The sequence below is a fragment of the Apteryx rowi genome, unplaced genomic scaffold, assembly GCF_003343035.1.
Source record: "Apteryx rowi isolate R43461 unplaced genomic scaffold, aptRow1 scaffold_324, whole genome shotgun sequence".
Taxonomy (NCBI): domain Eukaryota; kingdom Metazoa; phylum Chordata; class Aves; order Apterygiformes; family Apterygidae; genus Apteryx; species Apteryx rowi.
In genome coordinates, this window is record NW_020449686.1 from 289,362 (window position 1) to 315,459 (window position 26,098).

At 36.7% G+C, this 26,098-nt stretch overlaps 1 protein-coding gene across 19 annotated transcripts in view; it reads right to left on the reverse strand.

Moving 5' to 3' along the window:
* BCAS3 (BCAS3, microtubule associated cell migration factor) overlaps nucleotides 1-26,098 on the reverse strand; it is a 385,039-nt gene that overhangs the window by 276,365 nt on the left and 82,576 nt on the right. For all 19 annotated transcript variants that reach the window (XM_026071332.1, XM_026071331.1, XM_026071350.1 and 16 more), the window contains one exon: nucleotides 16,838-16,931. In XM_026071332.1, the coding sequence (XP_025927117.1) occupies nucleotides 16,838-16,931 (94 nt within the window). The remainder of the gene's footprint in view (nucleotides 1-16,837; nucleotides 16,932-26,098) is intronic.

Consider the following 26,098-nt stretch of genomic DNA (forward strand, 5'->3'; position numbering starts at 1 on the left):
CTGATGGTACACAGCGTTCTCCACAATCCAACACAGACAGAGACGGAATACTAGGGCTTCTGTGGCCTTGTACGAACATAACTCTTTTCAACTAGGCGTCAGCTGGTTAGCCCAAAAGGCAAAATTAGAGAGTAGCAAATCTCAGTTGGGTACTTGCTGTAAAATCTAGGAAACCTGAGTAGTTTAAGCATCTCCACCACATCCTATTTATAACACCTATCTAATTGCATAGTTGTTTATTACGTGCATACAAATGAGATGCACACAATTTCACCTTGGGTTTAGGTTTCATGAGGAAATTTAAATAATACCATCTTTCAGTATAACGGAAGGGTTTTTTCTCCTTCTAAAACAATGTCATTCTGTAATTATATACTAAAGAAATCAACACATTCAAGCTGTGTTGCATTTGGCTTAAAAAACACCAAAGGCACAAATTTTAAGAAAGGAGGCATACAACTGCGTAAGGAAAATATATAGTCAGGATACACTTAATTTAAGAATGTAGTTCTTACATTTGCACATGCATATAGCCAGAGACCTAAGTAGCCATTTGCACAAATATGCTATTTACAGAAACAGTGACACTAAAAAAAGTGAACAATTTCTCAGACTTTATTTTTTAAACTTGAGCGTAGATACCATGAAATGTTAATATTATGCTTTGTAGGTTTTCAAATTACAGTATCTGAGAACTCAGTGGAGCTATGCTGACTTACAGTAGTTTCTGGTTTAGTCCATACGCATTTCACTGTGTTCCTACTCTCTTGATGCTAATTGTATCCCATTGTGCCCTACCCCATTACCGCTCCTCTGGGAAAGGAGCCTCTTCAGCATCCTGCAAGATGTGACAGGTTTATATGGTTCATGGGTTTATGAAACATATGACCCGACCTATGAACAGTTTCTTTATTTATACCCACTTAACTCCTCTCTGAGGCAGATACTAGTCAAAATACAGCCAAACATTAGTGCTAAGCCCATGGTGTGTGTGTGTGTGTGTGTATATATATATAAATATATGTATGTATATGTATGTATGTATGTATCTCCAAGTGCAACACATCTGCTACAGTTTAAAAAAATTGGTCACTAATAATCTGATTTAAATAAGGAAAATCTGATTTATGGATTTTTAAATGAACATAACACCAAAATGCACCAAAATAAACAAGAAAACACATAAAAACACACAAATCGCATTAAAATAAATATTAAAAAAGCAATAAGCAAGAAGAAACAGAAGAAAAATAAAATTCTTTTGTGACTAAATGGTTAGAAATCACTGTACTCTGAAGATCACTATACCCTATAAGACAGTTAAGACAATTATATATTTAATCTGAATATCTGGAGCTTGGGGTGGATGTATGGAAATTATCAGACATTTACCACATCTAACAGATGGTTCAATGGTATGCTTTATATATTTAAAAACAAATAAACAAAAATACTATTCAGCAGTTTCAAACACTAGCTGACTACAGCTGATGGCCCAATAAATACTAAATCTTTATCAGAATGGGTTTCTCCCTCCCTAAACTAAAGCACGTACACTGAGGGCAGCAGAGTAAATGAGGGCAAAAGATCAAAAGGAACAGACTCCCTTTTCTTTTAACCCTGCTTGTAATTCCTCCAAAAGGCATACAAATCCATAGCCACTACTGTTAAATTAGTGTTTTGGTTTATGTTAGTTGCAGAGTTTGCAGTAAATATTTTTATTGCTGATACATATTATTGTGTTTTCCTCTTTTCATTGGAATAACAATAAAGTAAATGTCACAGAGACAGACAGGGTAAAATCTTGACCTCTCTGAAATCTACAGAAGTTTTGCCGCTGACTTCAAGATGGGAAACACTTTCACCTTTTCTATGCAGTTGTGTATCTTCAACCCATAAGCAAGTTCAAAAACTCAATAAAATTGCCTGCTATGCTAAACAACTGCTCCAATAATTTCAATGTATTTTAGAATTAATTACAAACCTATCACTTATCAAAAAGTGTATTCACCACTATTGCCACTTAAACACGTAAATATTTACACATGTGCCCACACACTATTATTAGAAGTCACTTTGCTAACTTTTAGAATTTGTCAAATTCTAACAAAATGTAAAATTTCTATTTAAAGACCAAAAAAGGTGACTGAAGTACTATCCTTCATTAAACTGTGAGATTTTCTACAGTAGAGTAGAAAAAAACACGGAAAAATGGAATATATTTTTAAATAATGTTACATTAAAAGCATACATTTGTCCTAAAGAAGCTAGATAAATATAAGACCCTAAAACTCCCTTTTTCTTAAAAACAAGGAATAGGAGACTGCAAAAGTTACTGTCGCTGTTCGATAAAAACACAGGAATAGAGGATATACTGAATAAGACAGGGAGCTTAAGACCATCCTCTTCAGGGCCTCAGATCAAACAGACTTAGTAGCAATGAAACAAGCTGTACTTTGTACATAGATAGAAAAATACATTTATATATGAGCTGTCAGCAGCAGAAGAAAGGTGTTGAAACACAATGATTTATCATACATTTACAGCAGTACAATATCTTATTTGCACGAAAGTATCAGTTTGATGACAATGGAAAGAAATGTTTCCTAGCTTGTCCCCCCACTGAAATATCAAAACTTTGAAGGAGGAAATGGGCACTAGTCAAACTGTCTAAGAACTTCTCTCATTAACTAATACTTATTTCTGGTTTTCAGATAAATTTCTTAGGAGTTTCAGTTTTGCCCCGTGTTCTCAGCTGCTTTTGATAATAGGTTTAAAGCTTAAGTTAAAAAAAGGAGAGATCTGAACTGTTCTGAATAAGAGTGGTAAGTGATGGATTTAACCTATTGCTAATCACAGGTGAGCAGATCTTTCTGAAATTTAAGGGAAAAACCAGTGCACTGAAAAAAATTATACTATTAGCCTTCTTTTTAAATACATTTCTTTCACCCAAATGACATGAAGCTGCACAGCACTGATTACAGATTTTCATATGCATCTCTTCCCAGATTCAAGACCCTCCTCAGGGTGCTCCCAAATTTAAACTCACAGTAAAAAAAGTGTGATTTTATTTAATAGTATTTTTAAACAATACTTATCTAAATCATGGCTATCTGAAATGCACTAATTCTTTAATAGAGAACTTAAATAAGCCAAGAACTCCCCCTCTATTTACATAATAACCTAAAGTCTTCCACCTTCAGGTAGAAAATGCTCTAGTTTTAAGGAGAAGAAAAAAGATAAAAGTAAATACACAAATGGAATTTCAAAAAATACAGAAGAAAACTGCATTGAAATAATTTTACAAGGAAGGCATTCTCATTTGTGTCAACCTGGCTAATCACAATCATAAGGCAATTTGTTTGCCATCGTTCAAACCATACTTTGTGTCAAAATAGACTAACTTTTCTTCTCTCTGCTAAGTCCTCGTTTACATATTCGCTGCTAAAAATTCCACTGTTAACACTTTTCCTTCACAAACAAACCATAAAGCAAGCTATAGATCATAAATTATTTCTCACCTTCTGCCCCAGGATATACAGTACATGCCAAACAGACAGACACAATCTTTGCAATTGCAATTCATCACTTATAATGTCATTACATTATTTTTAATACATTTGTCTTGAAAGGCCTCAATTCCAGATGAAAATTGAAAGTCAAAATAAACAGAGAAAAAGCAAAGAATTTTTTGGTCATTAAGGAACTCAAGCTCATTTTACTCTAGATGACACATCCTGGAGGTGATGATCAAAAATAAGATTAATCACACAAGCTTGAGAAGAAAGTTGCAGTCGTGATAAATGTCCAAGCACAGATGAGAAGCTGGCTGGAGCCATATCAGTGCTAGAATTGTAAAAAGTGCTTTTCATTATAAAAGACCTCTCCAAACATTAACTAATCTGTATGACTAGTAAAAGTCAGATTTTACACCTTACTTAGTAAAAGGAGAAAGAAAAAGATTTTCATTTAATCTGTGAGGCACCATCAATGCTTCCCAACAATCAAATAAGGTATTTTTCTGCCCACTTGCTCTGATCAATGGGAAAAACTTCTGCAGAGACATTCCAATTTAAACCTCTTTAACTATTAACTCAAGGCCACCATCACATTTCAATATAGAGCATTTAAATAATCAGAGGAATTTCAGGTCCGTTAAAGGTGCAGTCAGGCATCCAAAGGGGTATACAGTTTAATCTGTTTTACTGCTAGTCCAACATTAATTTTCTTGTTATTAATGGATGAAAAAGCTCTTTTGTAGCCAAGGAAGCATAATTACTTAAAATTTAGATGTGTTGAACTTCACAGCTCTCAGCTGCTAAGCTGTCAGGAGTAACACTTTTGGAAAGCAGATCAATCATTCATTACATTTAAAGGGAAAAAAAGATACTTATAAAACATTGGCACTTTTTACTCCTTTTTTAACTATTTGAATTTCTTATTTTGAAAGTTTCTCTGTCTGACATGAAAATTACCATAATTAACAACAAAATCAAAGTTAAAAAAAAGAACTGGACTTGACATGTCATTTACTGGTTACAGCAATGGATTAAGAATCAGAGATCCTATGTTATGTTTTCTCTGTCACTGAGTTACTCTGTGACCTTGAACAAGTGACAACTCAATCTCTCAATTTACCTAAAGTTAGGTTTCACTCCCTAATATTGCAAAAGTTTGAAGTTCTTACAGTTGATTTTCAACATATCTATATTCTTTTTAACCTCTCCTCCTCTAATAAATTGGACTTACATCCTACCAATAGCTTCAACTTCTGCTCTTTGTTCTCTGCACTGTTTGCAGTCGTCTTTTCTATCCCCTTTTCCTTGCACAGCTGGAATCACGCCACTATTCGCTCCATCAGCCACCACAGTCTGAAAAGTCTCCTTCTTCCTGTTTGCTGAGAACTCCTTTCTTCTTCTCAAAACCTATTTCTCTGGAATCTTTCTTCACAAATAATCTTGTCCTTAACTCAGTAACAATCAAGTCTTGCTCCCTGTGACTTTCCTATCTTCCATGGAAGCTATCTTGGACCAAGAACACACCCCAGCCTAAGCATGCAAGGCAGCTCTATGAATTTACACTTCTGTGCACTGAGGCTTACATATACGAGAACATACCTCCCCCCGTCCCATCAACTTAAATGTTGGTGCTCCTGTCAAATTGAAGGAGTACTTACCGACTGATACTGTAATGTTCTGCTTAATTATAATACTTCCAGTTCCTACTTAAGGGCTTGTATTGAAAAATATTGCTTCTACTGCTCCCCTTAAAATGGTAGGAAGCCATGACAGAATCCTGTAGCTGCAAATACTTCTACGGATACATTTAAGACCTGTGTCAAAAAGCTTTTACTGAAACACCCTGTGCTACAGAAGATGACCACTCAGCTTTTGCCATAAAAAGTCCTTTTCAGAGGCTGTAAGTCCAGTTACCTGCTTTAACAAATCTGCAATTGAAGCACAACCTCTAAAAAGATTCAAATAGAGAATAATTCTCATCTTTCCTGGGTACCCACAGCCACCTACTGGATTTTTTGTAGACAGAGTTCTTGGCACAAGGCCTTCCCTCTCCAGCCATAATTGGATAAACAAGGCACAAATCTTGTAACAACAGTAATGATAGATTAAGCTTTAAAAAACTTCTAATAGGTGTATAAGGTTCTACTCTTAACTCAATTCCTAAAACAAATCCAAGTAATAGATACATTTGTAAGTATGCTCCCAGTAACAAGGAATAAGAGCAAGAAATCTAAGCACTGCTGCTCATCGGCAGTTTCTAACTTTATATCCAAGTTCAAATTGGCTAGTCCCAGACTAACAGCAAAAGTACAAATCTGAAACTGGGAGGTCCTGCAGTCCCTGTAATAAGTTACTGGCTTGTACTATTACAGTTACTGTGCAACTACAGGGTTTTTGGAGGAATTCGTGCCAAAGGCTGTGCCAAACGCGCCATACACGGAAACAGAAAAAGGGGAAGGTGCATGCATCTGAACGGCAGCCCGCTATAACTACAGAGCCCTGCAGCGACTCGACCACCTCGTCTGAAAACCCTGGCAGAACAGACCTTAGAAAATCAGTATGGAAAACATAAGGTTATGAACACTTCAGATCCTACACTGCAAATCATCATTGGTGGAAAAAAGGAATTAAGACCTAATTACTATTTCCTGTTTTCCAGTCTCAGTATGGCCCTGGGTAGCTCAGCTTAACTTCCAAAATTATTCACTAAATCGGTGTGCATAACTGGAGACTTCTAGAGAAAATGTAACTGCAGAGGAAAAGAGTGCTGCAGGTCCCACTGAAGTCAGGCAGAACATAGTAGATGTCCTAGCGTCGTCTAAAAATCAAGCTAGACATTTGAAATTTGAGGCACTCAGAATTAGTGGACATATCTAAAGTTTAGGGCTGACTGCTCTATGCCTCACTTCTATTTATAACTTATAATTGTGATAATGACACAGTCACTTTTTCACGTTTCACTTTTTCACTTATTTGCACATTAGCATCCTTGAGACCTGTGACCAAAGAGCATTGTAATAATTTGTATAAAGCTTGCAATGTACTCTTCGGTCTAACAGTTAAAAAGGACAGACAAGTGCGTTATTCTGCGAAGGTCTGATTTATACACTGTGTCCTGAGCAAAGGATAGCCAGGCTCTGTTTCCCAGGATAAGCCAGAAATTGTTCTTTGCTTGTGTAAGACTAGCCCAAGTCACTGGCACAGAACAATACATTAAATCAAAGGAAATATAGCTGTGTGATTAGTTGCCACAGTGGATAGCTGGCAGCCCTCTAAATGTTCATAAGGAATGCTGCCAGCTTTAAGAACAAAAATTAACTGTCTCAAATTTCTATAAGGGCTGAGAGGCAAATATCTCAGTAACCTGGCAGAAACACAGCACACTGCCTGGAAAAATGCTACCAGAGTTCAACTGGAGGCGGGGGATTTTACTTCAGACACCGAGGTCATTCACCCTAACACCCACTTACAGAACTGCTGCGCAGATCCAGCGGCCAGAAAGCGTGGAGATTTCTCCGTTTTATGAAGTACATTCTCTTCTTGTCTTACCGCCACCGACTCCACCACAGCCCTGACCGAGAGAACATGCGCTACTAAAACACCCAGATGAACTGCAACAGCCTGCAAAGGACGTTTTTACCTAATTTTCAAAGAAAATTCTCCTTCTGCCACCATATGCCAAGGGATATATGAGTGGAAAATACAAGAAAGGAGGCAGCAACTTCCCTTTGGTCGTAAAAAGCCAGTATTTGTCAAAAACCGGTCAGTGCCGCCTGGGAGGGGAGAGCCCAGGCTGGGGGAGCCGGGGGACTGCGGCGGGAAGTGCGATTCCACCAGGCGGGTGTCAGGGAGAGCAGACAGTATAAAACATACCTTCCTCTGCCAGCAACACAGGATCTGGCCCTTCCTCCCCTCTGTGGGGGAAGAGAAAGAAACTTATTGACCCATGCACTAGATAAATGAACAGACTATCCATTAACTAGTGAATTGCACAGAATGAAATTATGTTAGAGACAATAAAATGAATACGACTTTAAAGTGTTCATTAAAACTGTCACCAACCATCTGAAATTTAACCTATAAACCACAGCTATCATTCATATGTCCTAAGAAAAGCTTGCTAAAAAACACGATTAACCTGTGCAACGATCAATAGTTTTGACACACAGTAAATTTTGTGGGCAATACCTACAGCTGGATTGTACGATATTTTCCTAGACAAAATAAGCCTGATCACACACTTGTTAGCTAAAAACTTTAATGTTAGAAAACATACTTCATCTAGATATCAGTGATAAAAGTCTCTAACTGATATGCACTCTCTTAGGCAGTCAAAAATAGGAGAGAAAAGTTTTTATCATCACTAAATGCATGATTTCCAGTTTAAAACTTGATTTTAATCAAAACCTAAACTTTTTATTAAAATTAATGTCTCAAGCACAGAAAATCAACATTTCTTATTTATGAACTGCACCCAACGTATGATTCAAATACGATCTCTTTTTCAATATCTTTAGGAAAAGGGAGTCTTGGGGTAAAACACACATTTATTTCTTGTGTTAAATCTAGTCCAAACACTAACTCAAGCTAAACTGAAAAAGAATATTCATCTTTGTACTTCATATTTCTATAAATACTAAAAAATCCTAATTTTAAGACCCTAAACCACACCAAATAAACAAAATCCAAAATGCGTTAGCCACAACACAATATAAATACTGAGAAAAGTTCCTTTTTCAGATAACCTTCTCAAAAATTCTGTCCCACATAAAACAAATTTTGTAGACAAAAGATACTACTGTGTGCAATATATTTTTACATTTAAAAAAAAAAAAAAAACTGCCAGAATTAGAGGGTGAGGGTTTTGGTTATTTCCAGGCTCGTGGATAACATTTGCTACAGCAAGATGAGCAGCTGGTCTAGCTAAACCAACTGTTTCCTGTCACATTTAGCAGCCCAGCATCATTTAGAGTCTTAATATGAGGAAAAAGGTGAAAAATTTTGTAGCTTGCATTGCTGTGCAGTCTGTATTAAGTCTCTTAATCTATGTAATTTTCAAAATTCAAATTATTTTCTACTTACCTTCTTCAGAAATACTAAGATATGACTTTACAGTGAAAATATATACATTCCATATTTAAATAAAAAGTTATAATAAGAAAAAGGCTTTTAGCTTCACTGTTTATAAAACTTAATTAAACTTGGCATGTCTATAAAATTTTCTGTCTTCCTAGAGAATGGAGGGGAAACTTACAGTTTATCATAAAATGTGGCTGATAGAAATGATAGATATAATATAAAGATCTATCTGCCTGGAACTGATTTCTAAAACACTGCTCTTATTTCCTTCCTTATGGATTCTATTTTTACTGCATTACCTATGGTTTTACAGAACTTGCCTAAGTGTGGACAACAGTGTATTTAGCAACTAATATTCAACTTTAGCACAAATAAAATGTCTATAATTTGTTTTTAAATGTGGCAAAGTTAAGACAATTTACTAAAATAAAACTATAGCCCCATACACTCTAAAATTACTCTTAAAAGTGTGTATAACAATTTCTATCGTATGAATAGACGTGTATAATTTACACACAAGTTGGTTTTAATTATCACAGTTCATAAAGGCCCTTATACCTTAGATCTGTCAAAATGAACAGAAGAATTTTGTTAGTTTTAACATGTTTTTTTAAAAAAAAAAGCTATAAAAGGATCCTCCCTTTTGGCCTCCTAAAACTGGAGATCCTTTAGGCATGTCCAGTTTGCTAACCCAACTACAAAGCAGATGCTGTGATGCTTCTCCGTTGTGTGATTTACAGACACCATACTTTGACAAGTGGCACCAACGGGGACTCCGCTCGGAGGCGGAAGGGACGACCTCACACCGCCCATAGCGAGTCCCGTCCACATCGCAGCACTAAGCCACAGTGCTCCCTGCCAACATCATAAATGCTGCCATTAAAATATTTGTTTTAATTCTGACCTCAGAGTCACAGCTAATAAACAAGAAAGGCAATGAGAAATTGAAAAACAAACTAAACGCAGCTGTTGGACTGGCCGTTTCACAACCGTGTTTAACTGCATCCTTTAATTTCGCTTCTATGAATAGAAGCCATACACCACAGCCTGCATGCCAGCCACTCAGCCAAGCAGCGTTCGCTCTCGAGTTCATTTTGCAGTGTTATTCTGTCATGTAAATTTTACCGTATTTTTAACTTTTCCTTTGAGATGCGGTCTGCAAACAACGGCAAACTATCTGCTGGTGGTTTCTCATTAGAGCATGTACTGCCAATGGACAGCATTTGTGTAATCTCTCCACAATCGCTCAGTCTTCCTCACAAACAAAAGGAACAGAAATTATTTTTGTATGTATAAATTCATGTTTGCATGTGTGTCAATCCAGAGACCATTTTAACATATCCCGTGACCAAATGGTTAATATTTTTGAAACAATGCGTTTACAAAATCATATGAAAGAACTAGATACAGGGGAATGAAACATTAAGCTTGTGCTAGTCTATAGACTTTCCAAAACTTACTGAATTACCTCTAAGAACAAAAGTATTACTTTGTAAATACATCTTTATACAATCAATGAAAATAACTTGCAAAAATTCATAGGATTACTCATATCAATTAGGCATAGAATCAGGAACCTGAACATACTTGAAAAAAATCCATTTAGAAATGGTAAACAGAGGTCACATACTTTTAAAATTGTAGACATAAATGAAGAATCAGATAAAAAATTAGAATAAAAAAGTAGCATTTCCTATTTATTTTGGAATACATTCCTTAAATACAAAGAAAAATAATACAGAATTATATCTTGCAAAAAGATAAGACAAAGCACCCTAGTGTGTTTTTCAAATATGTAACAAATGTCCCCTTTTCAATTTTCAGGTTTAGTATGTGAAAAGATGAGAAATACCATCTCACAGCCCTCCAAAACAAAAGATATTGTTTCCTTTCTTTTCTTTCTTCTTCCCCCCCCCCCCTTTTCATGGAGTGGCAGGGGGAATAGTCTCATAAAAATCAACCACTTCTTTTAAACATCTGGAAATTTTGATCAAGAATTTCCAAATAATATATTGCTTTGGAACTTTATATAGAGATAGTTGGGGAAAAAAAAAAAGAGAGGAAGCAGGCGTAGGGCCTCCCAAATCGCATCCACGTCTTAATTCCCAGTACCATCTCAGTTCTGATATACATCAAGCACTTCACTAGGGTCCTAAGGCTTAACCAAAGGCTTAACCACATGAAAGTACGAGTAAAACAGGGAACACTTATACTGAAAGGAATAGAAGAAAACTAAAATTTTTAAATAGCATACAGAAATTTCCATAGCAGGTCACGCCAGCGGTCTGTGTAGCCTAGCATGTTTATTACTAGTGACTGTTGTTAAAGGCAATCATCTCGATGCCTAGGACGGAAGATGGAACAAAGTGAATTAGTTTTAATGGACTATGGCTGACATCAGAATTGGTGAGGCTTTTTTCTCCTTTCTAAATTACAATGTCTAATAATACAACATAATGAAAAATGAGGATGTTTGTACGGTTCCTTCAGTCTCCAGTCTAGACACTCTCTAGTTTAGACTAATCTAGTTTATCATTGAGCAACTGATTCTAATTGGTAACATTTAATCCTCTCCCTTCCCGCTCCCCATTTCCTCTTCCCATTTCAAACCCTGCATACACTTATAATCCCTGGCAGGCTATCATCAACACATTAAAACCTTGGAGGCTTTTTTGTAAACATCTTAAATTAAATAACCCCCATGGTGTATTCCTTCTATTTGTGACCTTCCAAAATTTAGTCCAGGGTACCTTCATCCAGAGTTTACATAATAAGCTCATGTCAATTTACATTACGTAGCAGACAGGATTCTTCCATGATACTACAATGACTATGACATTCTTTAAAATGTTTGTACCTGTTTAAATAAATACATATATGTACATATATGATTAAAAAAGGCAGTTTAAAGCTTAACCCCTCCCTAATGAAAAGTTCTTGCATAATAACATTACATTGACAGAAGAAAAATTCTAACATCAAAAAAAGTCTTGTAAGAATTCTTATCCTGACCTCATTCTAATTCTGTTAAATATTCAACCATAATAAATACATAGCTTAGTGTCAGTATTGTTGCTTTATATAATATAACAGAAAATTGTTACTGGCTGAACAGAACTGACATTTCTAAATATCTTATATTCCTAGCAGGGAAAAGGCCAAATCATAGCTACAAGAAACGGTGGACAGAATGAAGACTATGTTGTCCTCTACATACAGTGTCCCCACTCTATTAATATTACTTCACTTCCGTGCACTATTTATTCTCATCTTGAAAAATTTTAATAGAAGTCTACCTGAAAGTTAAAGGCTTTCATCCTCTGTTCAAAAATCCCCTTCAAAATCCAAGGGTGGCCACGGCACTCCCGCTCTGCCCGCAGCAGCTGCGCCTCCCGGACAGTCATGTGGCTATTCAAATGTGAACTACATCGTCTCTGAATGCAGCTCATTTCTCTCACGGTGGTCTCTATATGCTTAAGAGATGTGACTTTCTTCTTACAATTGGATCCCTTTTGATTAGGTTGAAGAAATAATATTCTTCTCCCAATCAACTGGCAAACAGCACTACAACTGCAAGACATCCAGCGCTTGCCATTCAAAAGGCTGCGCAGAGCTGCCGTGCCCAGTCTGCTAGCCTGCTCTCCCGGCCAAATTCAGCTGGGTTGTCGGCCATTTCCAAGCTGCATGAATTATTCTGCCAGCAGGACCCCACTTCTGGCCATCACCATTACCAGGGGCCCCACAGCTGCTTCCCCTTATACGCAAGTCCCCTTGCCATGTATCATGATGCATCAGTCACGACATGAGTAGGAGTTGTGGCATACAGACTTAACGTGCCTGCATAAGCTGAACACGGGGAAGAGTTGAGACTTTTCAAAGGTACTTGAGATTCTGCAGGCACACAAAGCAATTGCTGCAGTATCTGTCAGTCACAACTGGTTTTCTAAATGACCATCTAAGTGATTATAAGAGCCAGAGATTTTTTTTATGGTGAAAAAGTAAAAGCAAACACAGAAATGCCTCCTAGAGTTCCTTCACATCCCATAAGGCATGCATGAAGACAGCGGTTCTATACAGATCAACTCTGTTGCATGAAAGAAACGCCATACTACTTATTAATATTACTTTTTAATCTAATATATACTCCAAAATCAGATCTCTTTATTGTTAATATGTGGCATTTTTTTTCCATGGCACTTGGCAATGCTGAATTATTGCTATAACAACATTTATTTTATTCAAAATTAGATGTCTAAAATCAAAACAACAGTACTTCAGAAGAGGGATCTTATCTTCATGCAAGTCCCAAAAGCAACCACTAACAAATGTGGCATTATATAAATAAATCATTATTTTGACATTTGATAAAGTGTACAGAAAATCTGTGTCAAAATCCTATGGGAGGAAGACATAAAAATACTAATATTTGAGCAATTACATGTAAACAAAACAAAGCATAAATAACACTGTCAAGTCACCTGAACTTGAATCGAGAATCCAGCTTATTAAGCACGTTCCCCAAAACAGAACAAGTATATTATACAGAAAACGTGCCCGCTGGCGAGGAGCAGCGCTGGCACCGACGCTCACAACAGAACTGGCAAACGGGACAGACGGAGGCGCCTGCCTCGTACTTTTTCTTTTTACCACTAGAACAAGCCTCAAGTTCGCGCTCCACAGCTGCTTCCCAAAGAGTCAGTCAGCAGCAAACGGCAAGGAGCACCAGCTCTTTTTCACTTTCGTTGAACTGCTACATATCTTACTAACCTATTAAAATGAGCGTTGTCAAGCGGAGCATCAATAACAATATATGCATGGACCTAGCTTTTGGAAATTCCATAAAACCAAGGGATTTTGTGGGAGATACTCCTCGTCACAAATTTTTTTTTTTAGTTGTAGTGCAAACCCTCCCTCCCCTACCAAAACCCAGCAAGCACCCCTTCCCCCCGACTCTAAACCACCTCAACTTCTTTTATTTAGTATCTGACTGAAAAATACTAAGTTAAATATAAATTAGTATTTGATGTACACAGGAAAAAACACAGAAAACCTAAACTGCCAGAAACTGCAGCTTTTCTCCTTTTGTTTTTTTTCCCCTTCTTTCTCATGTTAAGCACAATTTGCTGTAGGCCTTAGACTAAGACTTTTACAGTCTGCCTAAAATCAACTGACCCAAGCCAGGCTTTTACTATCATAAGGGTCTGGAAAATGTGTACAGGGACATGTTCAGCACCATTAAAAGTGTAAGGTGTCTCTTGACTATACTCAGAAATGATATTTCAAAAGTTTACTATTTTATTATGCAACCAATCATATTTTCAGAGAGGCCATAGATCTTTTATTTATATATACATATATATATATATATATGCTATCTCTATGCCAAGTTTATTCTTTCTTTGAATACCTCAAAAACAGAAAAGAAAAAAAATTCAATAGATTTGCCTTGAATTTAAACAAAAGCTGGGTCTAATGCCAACAAAAGTCACTTCAGACATGCCTACGCAGCACAATAAAGGGCTCTGCAGAGACACCCCTGCTTGGTCTTTCATGGTTTTGCTTTGTACCGCAGTAATGTAAAAGGCTGCATTTACAGCAAGCTCAGGTAGCCAAACAACCTAGCATGGATCTCCACTTGGATCATTTAACCTGGTGGGAAAAAACAAAACAAACAAAAAACCAAACCAAAACACATCAGCAAGAGTCCAGCCATTGCTTGCAATGGACTTTTGATCAGGACTGTAATAATTTAACATATCTTGGTCCTTGTAAGTGCAGTAAAGGATTTCTTTTCGGTTTCTAAAAGAACAATTAGGGAAAACATGACTGCCATTTACTGACATCAGTGAATCTTTTGCCTTCACCATTCAATTTTCTTCTGAAAGTCCTATAATGAAGCAAAATATACTACCCCTTCCTAGAAAAAGAAATGATATCCTACAACAATATCCCTAAATTTGTTATTGTTATTTTATTGCAATTGATTAACCTATCCCTAGCAAGGTCCATGTTCAGTATGAAAACAGAGCAGAAAATGTACCTGAAAATGTATCTTACTGGCAACACGATACCTTTAAAATTCTGCTTAAAGTGGTTGCGGTAGTCAATTCTATTGGTTTATTACACAAGAACTGTATATATCCATCTTCCTCTTGATACTGACTTTCAGTGGGTTTTCAGTGGTTTTTTGTTGGGTTTTTAGCTGGGGGTGAAGGCGGTCACAGGTTTGCTTTTTTTGTTGCTGTTGTTTTGGCGTTTTTTTAGACAAACCTTTAAGTTTTTGCAGACCCAAATACTTCCATAGCTCATGGGCACTTGGAAGACGAGACATGATGAAATTAAGCTATTTGATTAGCCATACCAAGTAAAATAGTTCAGTAACACAGATCAGTGTTCACTATTTGTCTTCATACCAAAAGCAGTCAATTATGTTTTGGTACAACATCACACAGACACAGCTTCTAAATATGAATAAATGCGTGTGTTTGCTATAATCAACCAATAGAAGAAGCCAGCACCAAAGGCCACCTCTTGTTTCTCTTCGGCTTTGTAAAGGACGCAGCCTGATTGGCAATACACCAATGTATAATGGATTAAGGTTATGTCACCTACAACACTGGCTTCAAACAAAATTCTACCTTGATGTTAAATAAAGAATCCAGACTACTGTGTTAAGTGCTGATTTCATGCTGTAGGTAGCTGAGGTTATAGTTTTCAACTGCTTTGACGCTGCTCTGTAACCCAGAAGGTACAGTATGATTCAATACCTTGCTCTGAATCATCCCCTTCTGCAAATACCTCCTAACGCACACAGCTTGCAAGCTGTCAAAAATAACACCGTTTAGAAAAAGCTATTTTCCCATTAAGTATCTTATTGCAACATTAGAGGTAAGGCAATATGTTGTTACATTATAGAAAAAGGAATATAATTTTAGTACCTGCGCAAACAGGAAGAACTGGGTTGTGAGACAAGTAATCCAGTAACATTCAAATATATATTACAAATAAAAAAAATTAATAGCAAGTTAATTTGCGTTTGCATAAACATTGTTTTCCTTACAATTATACAATCAAAAAAGATTGTTTTAAGAAGGCATTTAATTAATATTTATAAGGCATTCAAATTTAAGCAGCTGTATTTATTTCAGTTCATTAGCATTGCTCAACTCTAGGTATTATCTTTCTACCAGAGCACAAAGCAAAAATATTTTTGTTCTTGAATTGGCATAGTTGATTCTCACTTAATTGCAGAGTTACACAAAAATTCTCTGAACTATCAGAAGAAAATTAAGCCAGATGAGAGTACAGCTTTTTTTATGTCAAAAAGTAACAGTGAAGATGCTTTGAACTGCATGCCACTATTAAAGAGTTCTGACATAACAGATGGGATGTCAGAATAAGAGCAACTGGTCACTAAATGTGAAAACATAAATGACACACACTGTTTCACTCTTTGAAATGTGACTTCATCCCCAAGCTCTGCATGGCATTTGCTACATTTTAGAACTCACTAATTTAGGCAAGCGGAAGCTGGTGATTCCTTGGTCATCTCATTGACCACTACTGCAGTCAACCAAAAGAGGGTTTTTTTGCTGTCCTCAGGATAAACAAATATGTTAATTGTTAAATGAATAAGATTATGAACAGGATGAATCTCACCTGCCTGCAATCCTTCTTCATCTATAAAGAGAAAGGAGAGCAATAGGTGCTTTTGATGAGTTTCTTAAAAGTATTTTCAGCTAGTGTTTGATTTCACTCAGAAGAAAGAGGGCCGAATTCCAAATTACCCATCAACAAAACACTCATTGGCACCATGTTACTTTAGAAAACAATGCCGCTGAAATGATCCATTTTTATTTTCATATTTGTGGAAGAGGAAAATTTTAATAAAGTACTGATCCTCTGGATACCTGTGTATCAGAATATCTGGCTATCAGGATAGCCAACAAAATAAACTCCCTTCGCATTTCTGCTACATCTGTACTGGTAGACGGATTCTTCTTACATATACCATAGCATAAAGCTGCTTAAGTTTGAAATTTCAAGAAAAGATAAATTAACTGTGTATGACATTGAACACTCAACAAAACTGGTCAAAAGGTATAAAAATAATAAGTAGATATTTGCATGAATTACAATAGTATTTGCAGTTCCTCCAAAGGAACAAAACACACACCTATGGTATTTTATAGTTGTTAACCAGATGAAGACAATCACACTGAAACAGGAAAATAACTTACCGCTAGGGTTAAAAGCCATGCAGCAAATAGGCTTTTCATGTGCCGGGAAGTGGGCCACAATACCGTCACTATCAGAATCCTCGCTAACAAGTACCTGCGTAATATTAATGGAGACAAAAGAAGGTTAAGAAATGAAAATTAACATAAGTGAAAATACCAAGTTACCGAGACAGGACTTGTTTTATAGGACATACACAATGGCATGAATTAGAAATATAACTGCATGTGAACCAGAAAAAAAAAAATCCATATGCACATAAACAACCTTCTGCAAATTTTTCAAATAAAAAGTGAGAAAAGTGCAAATATCCTACCAATTACCTTGAAAGGATTATGCATTTTATACCAGGATTCCCTGTTTACTTACGCTATTCAAACAAAGCAAAACTGGAAAACTATTACTGTATTGCTATGTCAAGCATGAGCAGCTGCATAGAAGCTTATTCCAAAGGGATTCTGCATGCAAGTGCGACGGGAAGCTATATTTAAGGTCTTCGTTGTTGCTGGCTGAGGCAAGGCTCGTGCCCTCGCTGTGCGTCCACAACCAAGAGGGCCCCATGATTCATCAGCCTCTTTCGCAGCCAGGAGCCCGCGTTCTGCCGGCCTCGGCAGCAGTCCTGGGGAGGCGGCGGGACTGCGCCTCACTTGCCTACAGCTAATCAGGAGATTTTTGTTTTGCAGTTGAACTAATGTAAGGAGGATTGGTGTAATTAGACCGAAGAGTGCACACAGTTCCTTAACTGCAAACGACAAATGATTTTCTCTAAGTGACAACATACACCAAGTAATACAAAGAAAAGCAAGAGGTAGCATAGAGTTTTTCAAATTTTTCAAAGTTCTTCAGACAGGAATATTTAACCATTGCATAAATCAGTATTTTCTTTTGGAGGATATAAAGTATACGTGGCGAACAAGTGGAAAAATGGAGGAAACAAAACAGTCAAGGAAAGCATTGGTTTTGTTTCCACATATGTAGGAATATTACAGCTTGTATCCACTGGGTTTCCAAATGACAGAAGTGCTGGGGATTGGGAGAGTGTTCGAAGGCAGCTGCTGCGTTACAAAAAATGAAGCTAACAAGAATTTTTTCCATCTTGAAGTGTCCTCAGTTAAATAACAATATTACAAAGGTCCTTGACCAAAACCCCTTAAAGAAACTATGCTGTCATAAGATATCCCCTTGTGAATTAAAAATCAAGTAAAGGGTAGGACGCGGAGAGTTTTCACAACATAGGGAAATGACCAGAAAAGTCAAGTATACGGGCCGAGATCTGTGCTTGTGCAACATCTTCTGGAGGCAAGGACAAAGGTTTGTTGTTTTTTTTTAAAGGATGTTTGAAGTTGATAAAAACTATCTGGGTCAGTCAGAACTAAAGCCGACTGAGGATACAAAAAAGAATCTCCAAAAGGGCAGGGCTGGACCTGAGAAGGACAAGAGGGATGCTCAGAGGTAGGTAACGGCTGATTTGTCTGCTAAGCTCTACTGCTTCACTTTGGAAAACAGAAAACAACAGGTAGAAGGAATAAAGTACACAGAAACAAGATATCCAGCTGCAGGTTCACAAAAAACAATACAGATATTTTCATATACCAAAACACTGCATATGACAGATAAATCACTCAGGGAGGCTTTGGACTTCAATAATTTTGGTAAGTTACGCAATTGCTACAATGAAAAGCCTACTATTCTAATTATCTGCTACTCAGTTATCACAGTTCCAGCTAGAACAGCATAAATTCATGAAACTGCTGCAAGTATTATCAATGTCCAATTATATGAAAAGGAAAAGATGTTCTTAAGATTATAGAAGAGAACCAAAAGATGTGTGGACAGATGCAAGAAGAGATGAAAAAGTATTTTACCCCTTGGTTACATCATGTAAAAGACTGAATTAAGTAAAACAGTGAGAAAGATCTGATGGAAAATAAATTAGGAAAATGGCATCTGCGGTGAGCAAAAACCAGTTTCTTGCTAAGACAGTGCAAAATTTCCCATTTCAAGTTCAATAATAATTTGTCTGCTGTTTTCCAAAATAATCCGAAAGGTTTTTAATACTTCCTATTCCTAACAGATATCAGAATAATCAGAAGATATTTTTACGCTTCAAAAAGAGAAATCATCTTTAAATGCTTAAAGAAGTCACGTAATATGGATGAAGAGGCCTGTGCCTGCGTCACTTTAAATGTTCAAATTACTTGGCACTGTCACATAAGCACAATTATGGTTTTGCTTTCCGTTGTCAGCATTCCGTGCCGATTCCAGAACTGCTAACCAAAGGGTCTGGAGCTCTTCCTAAGAGCTTTTCAAAGAAACACTGTTCTTTTCTCAGCCTATATAAGCTGTACTAAATAACTCCTATGCATCATCTTTTCACAGCTTCCACTTTTAAGTAACTTAGCCTTATCCTAAACATTTTGCTCTAATTAAAGATACATGATAATGATAAAATAACATCATAAACCAGCTTCACAAAAGAAATAGGAGATTTTTTAAATCCAGTCTGTTAAACAAAAATATTTAATCTAGAAACGTGTAGGTATTAACAGCATCTAAACCATTGTTAAAGCAAGTTATATGGTTTGCAAACTAGATTAATTCACTACATGTTTTTTTGGTTGTTGTTTTTCTAAACTAATGATAAATGCACCACTGTTGTCATCCCTGCAACCCAAACCCCCTGTTCAGTAGGGACACTCTGACTGGTAAGAGGACCTTTAAACATTTTTCTTGTACACAAAGATTTCAAGACATTGAAAATTGTGAAACACCTCAGATATAGGAATTTGAGCATACAGTAAAGCCAAAATCTATTATTTGCATGCTATGCTAACAGCGTCCGTGCTTGAAGATGGTTTTTCAATCATTGCTTCAAATTATCTTCCTGGATATACACCCTTTGTTTGTAATATAAAAAAAGTTTTTCAAAACCTCTGCTTTTTACTATAAAAGCTAATTTTTTAGATATAACAAATTTGTCCTTTCTCAGCTTTTATACTATTCCATTGTTTGTGATACAAATAAAAGAAAGAAGAATGAACCTCTTGGCATAACGTCCCTTCAAGAAAAAAAGAAAAGCAACCATGACCTTGCAGATCCTGGAAATCCTGCTCTGCCCCTGAGCCTGCCTCGTGCAAAGCTTTCAGACTCAGACTGAAACGTTTGTCTCCTGTATTAGCCAAGAAAAAAGTAAAAACACACAGAAACACCTTTCTTGCTCAAAACCAGAGGAATCCTCGGATGGTGGCGAATCTGGACAAACAAAACAGTTTCTGATGGGTACCACACTCCTCCTTTCTTGACATACAATCTCTCTCGCTCCCTTCACATTGTGGCCACAAAGAGGAAATATTTGCTCACGAAACACACAGGAGGAAACACACTTGCTTGTGAAAGGTAGCATACAGTTAAATAAATATTCATCTTCTTAAAAACAACATAAAAAAATGTTTTTAGAACAGAGAAGAAAGGAAGTACTTTTTTGTAAATCACTGACTTGCATTTAAACCTCCAGACTGCACTGCAAGATTTGTAATGTCCTTCCCTGCACACGTGCCTAAAAGGTCTTTTGCAGAGGTCAGTTTGCAATTTCAACACTACAACGCATGGAAGAATCAATGGAATTACAGCAGTTGACCTCTCCATACTGTCAACCAAAGAGCGGCCGCCTTGGAGGCGTCCCTTCCAAATCCCCCATAACACGAAAGCCTTGTTCACACACCAACTCAGAGCTTGCGTAGCTTTCTCTGGTAGGAGTACAATTTTCACCGTTACATACAACACCTAAGGAAAACAAATTTATGTTGATATAATACACAATGCTTTATACTGGAATACATTATTTTCTTTAAGAGAGACCTTCAGGCAGTTGTAACTGCATTGATACAACAGGGTTTGTATAGTGTTAGATAGACCCAGGAGCATAAATTTCATGCAGACCAGGCTGAAGACTGGAGCTGCACAGTAATGCAGTAGGATTGAAGGCCTCCTCCACCACATAGACTTCGCAGTTATCAGAAAACACCTCCTACAGACGCTGAAGTGGAAGACATTATCTGCAAAGGTGTTGGAGAGAATGATGTCCATAGGGTAGCAAATGGCACATTAGATCAATAGTGACATTGTACAACTGGTTCCTTTCGACCACTTTATGGTTTTTTGTTTTTTGTTGTTTTTTTTTAAACCACTGAAAAGAGTGGAGTTGGAAATTTTTCTTGGAAATGAAAGCAGTGGTACAAATTGCCTAATGATGCATGCAAGTGCTGTCAAAAAGCTCGAAAGTAGCAGCTCGTTCAGTTCCCCATGCACAGAGCGGACAAAGCCCACAGGAATCCTGGGGCCGCAGTATTTTTCGTCCCAAAGAGATGCCATTCGCCAAAGTGGTAGCCTCTAACCACGCTACTATTAAAAACTAGAAGACCTTACAAAGTCCTCATTGTAAAAGGTGATTAAATCTCAGTATTCCTCTTAGAACTGCATAGTAGCCCAGGCTGCTTAAGCATCTTCCTTATAGAGTTCCCTATCATTACAAACAGAAACCGCATTAACCCCCCCCCCCCCACAAACACACACACCCCAATCACTAAAATTGTTCTACCAAGACAACCTTGAAAATCACCATTCAGCCTATTTTTGATTCCCAGATAGGTTCCTATCAAGAGCGCTGCAATACTATTGCCAAAAGCAGCCCAGCCTACCCAGCGCTTCACCGGCCACATCGAGCCAATGCTCTATCAAGCCAACTGCATTAAAGCTGAACAGAGCCCCGCGGTTGATAGAAGATGAACAAAGCAGTTTTTATCTTAGTCCAAAAGAGAAACAGACAAAACACCTAGGGGATCATTACGTTCACCATCAGAAAATAGTGTTTGCTTTGAGGGCAAGAGCTGAAGCTTCTCTTCTCCTATGCCATATTTTTCTTCAGTATTTTCCATACTGCTGAACAGAAGCCACTGGTAATTATGACTTCAATTATTTTAATCTTAAAAGGCAAATTACACCACTTATCCCAGTGGAGACATGTTTTTAACTAAAACATGAAAGTAACACAAATAAAAATGGACACAAATTTAATCAAATATGTCTTACTCTTAATAAAATTAAGGATGAATGATCCCATCATCATAAAAAAAAATAAGTTTGACAATATTTATAAATATGAATATCATACAATATATACTTGCAAAGATCCCTTGATTAAGGTCTCCACTGATTTAAATCGCTATAGTGCAGTGTCCACTTCAGTTCCTAAGCTGTATGTTCAAAAAACAAACAAAAAACCCCCCAAACCAACACCCCTCCAAACCCCCAATTAGCCTCCCCCCAACTTATAGCTAAGGTCAAACATCAGTGGAAAAGGGCTAAAAGTGATAAATCTGTGACATTAACTACTGCACTCCTTTTTATAGGATCCAGCATAAACTCAAAACAGCCTTGCGCTCAGCCTGAACCATTTATCGGAGACAAAAATGTCTTCTTGACAAAAAACAGATCTCCTTTAATAAAAGTAAGGCAGACAGTATTATGCTCTGAGGGAATCCTGTTGCTCTTTTTTAATTTATATATAAAAAGCATTCTTCTGTAATACACGTAGATATAAAAAGTGAAGAAAATTGATGCCAAATACATGAGCATTAGAATGTCAAATTAGCTTTTGTGAAAGCTGTTCTTATAAATAAAAGCAGTGGTGTTAATGACCAGGGAAATTATGTATGTAGTTAAACTTTTATTATTGAATACCCTTTATTCTTTTCACTTCTTTTTGCTTTAGGATGAAGTTTCACAACAATTCTTACTCCTGATAAGCATCTTTATTTGGTTCAATTGTTATCGACTCCTTACCAAATGAAAAAGAACTTTTGAAACTGCAGCAGTCTGCATTTTTTTTTTCTGAAAATTCCTCTTTAATGCAATAAAAAGTTAATGGGGAACAGAAAAAAGCACCAATCACATTTTAAAACATAAGAAGATCAACATGTTATCTTATTTTTATAAGTTATTTTTAAAATATTTCCTCAAATATTTCTCATGTGCTTTAGATGATCTGTGAAAGCAACACAATGATATATTATCAGTCACGTTGCTCTATCAAAAGCATTAAGAATCAAATTTTGTAGTTTTAAATGACCACATATTTCCCTGTCAACTAAATGTTAGATGTTTAACAGATTTACATTCAGTCACAAAACTGGCGACTTTTGAGAAAGGTCATTATTGCAGACTGCACGTGGGTGGCCTAGTTGACGAATTAATTAAGAATACAGAAACAAAGGTCAAAAGAAAATAATTTTTCTTTAAAACTCGAGCCACTAAAGACTTGCACACTTAATTCCAATTACTGAAAAAGGGGACATCTGTATAGCTTTAGTTTTATCCATTTCAACTAATTAACAGATTCAAATAAATAGTCATTACATGTAACTGAAAAGTTGCTAACACTTCATTAGAAGGAAGTTTAAACAAGCACACAACCTTGTTAACATATTTTGGTTTACCACAAAGTTACTTGGGCATTTTGATAATTATTTTTACTCCCTTACAAATATATCATGACAGCCAACTCCAAGAATTCTTACAGTCCTTTTATTTGACAACTTCATAATTTGAATTTTCTTAGAGTACCAAAATTTTTGGAAGTAGGAACTATCACTAACAACTGCTGGGTATGAGATTTCACTATAATATCTACATTCATAAGGTTTGTTAAAAATATTTTCCCCACAGATTTAATCTCTGCAAGATTACACTAAAAGATTTCTTCGATCCTTAATTGTATATTTCTCAGTGGAAAGCTAATATTATTTCAAATTATGCCATGGTAGCACAATATTATTTCATGAAATGCATTGAGTTCCACCTTGCATTCATTACATTGGATATCTTTGAAATGGTAGACTGAATAAAAAGATTAGTAAAAATTTAAAGTTGTAGTCCTGACCTATGTCCAAAACACATTCCTTAATCCTCATATTGGCAGGTAAATCTTCATGTTAGCACATACGCACAGAGTACCTCCACTTTTACAGCCCGCGCTGCTAAGCTCAAAGTAAATGGATGAGCACATATATCATTACTTTGTGAGCCTTTTTATATAAAATATTGCTCCCTCACCAAAAAAGTGCTTATTTCTCTCTCAAAAAGACTTGCAAAAAGATCCTATGTACCATACTTTTACTGCCTCCTTTTTCCATTTTCTTCCTCTTTTCAAAACTACTTTTTTTCCTTTTCTTGCTATATTTTATCTTCAAATGTATTTCATTATGTGGAAATTGTTTTGTTTCATTACAACATCCCAACTCTTAGTTAGGCTGTGCAGGTAGATGGAAATCTTTATTGACCTAAAGACCATGAAGTGCTCAGTTTACATTAGAAGTTAGGGGGTGATAAGAAACTAACTCCTTTCTCTTTCTGAAATTCCCTCCAAGCTTACAGTCAGCTTGACAGTCTTTAAAAGCCACATGCACACGTGCCTGCGCACACACACAAATATATTTATATATTTGCTGGAGAAATCTCTGATGAAAGGGCTGCAAGGCTTTCAACTGGTAACTCAGTCCAGAAAACACTTGCTCAGCATCACTAATTCTTGCAGGTTCCCATTCAGCCTCGGAAGACCAGTGCTTGCAGCGGGCGCTGCCATCCAGCAGCATCTCAAGCCAGCAGAAATGAAATATTAAAAACCACAAAGCCACATCACGATCTTGGGAGGGAGCAGGAATGCCAGTAAGTGTTGCTTTGTACATGCTCAGACCTCTTATTTCCCACCTGCATTCCAAAAAGCAGGATCATAAACTAATAGCTTTAGAAAAGTCACTGCCAAGGAACGATGTCAAGAAAAGAGACAGAGCAAGCCAAGGCGTTTGATACCCAGCTGCACAACAGCTCCTTCCTCCAAGCAGAGGCGAGGCTGCACTCGGCAGTGACCGCTCCGCTCAGCCCCTCTTCTGTTTAGCCAGGTGAACCTGGCAGTAACGCACCAGTGTCACCAAACCAAACCGCCACAGAGGAGTAAAATCATTTCGGAAATAAATACAGTGAGAAAGAACCAGTGTAGCTCAAACAGTCGTGCAGATTTCAAGTCGGTAACATGCTTAACTGTAAGTTGAAGCATATGAGCAATCACATATAATTCAGTGAGATTATTTGCACGGTTTAAAGGTCAGACTTGCTAAAATGCTTTCCCGACCTGAAGCTTCAGTCGATTATGCTACAAAAGCCTGGCCAGGATTACCCAGCTAGTACATACACATGCCATCTAAACAGCAACATGTCATTTCTTCCAGGCTTGCCCGCTCCTGTCAGCGGGAAAGACCAGGATCCCTGCCAGTCTCCGACGCACAAGTCAATTCACGCGAGTGGCAAAGTCAGCATCGGCCACATGCAAGTACGGCTGCGTGCGCAAAAACTTAGGTTCCTACCTGGCAAGGGAAAAACAGTAATAACTCAGTGGGATTTATAAGCACACATGACTCCTTATATTGGAAGGTTATAATGGAAGGAACTAGGGCAGTGTTGAATGACAGCCTTTACCGAGGCCATACACAAAAATCTAATTTATATTTTATAATTAACTTTCTCTTTGTTAGACCCACACTTTAGTAAAAAAAAAATAACAATAGTTAGTAAAATTGGAAAAAAAAAAGTTATTCTTAAAGAAAATCTTATCACAGAAAATAAATGATTTAACAGCATTTTAAAACTTCAGATCACAAAAATTTGAACACAAGACATTCACATGATTAAGATATCTATCTTAGAGCCTCTTCCCTCAGGGTTTCAAGACAAAAAAATATTTTAGTAGAAATGATGGCTTATTTATGTTACAACAGCATTATTTGGACAAGGCAAGCGTTATCATTTTTACAACTACTTTTCCATAGTGCCCTTTAGGCTTGATAGCTCCCTACTATTGTTAAGGTCAGAGGACAAGTTCATAAAACCTCTAAATCATATATAACAAGACTTAAAAACCTAAGATAAATCTTTTTTTTCCCCTAGGCCTATGCAGAAGAGTCAAAGCACAGACAATGACCATCAGAAATAATGACTGCATTAAACAAGGCTTCATGAGAAATTTATGAAGTAGAATTTTACTTCTTTTTTTTTTTTTCTGGCAGTATAAGGAAAGCCAACAGACTTCTTTTTTCCAGGAAACAAAAACAAATCCCAAAGGTCAACAGACTTATTTTAAGACCTGGGTCTGTAAGATCTTAAAGTAAAATATGTGCTAATTTTCATTCTCTACTTTTTTTTTTTTTTTTTTT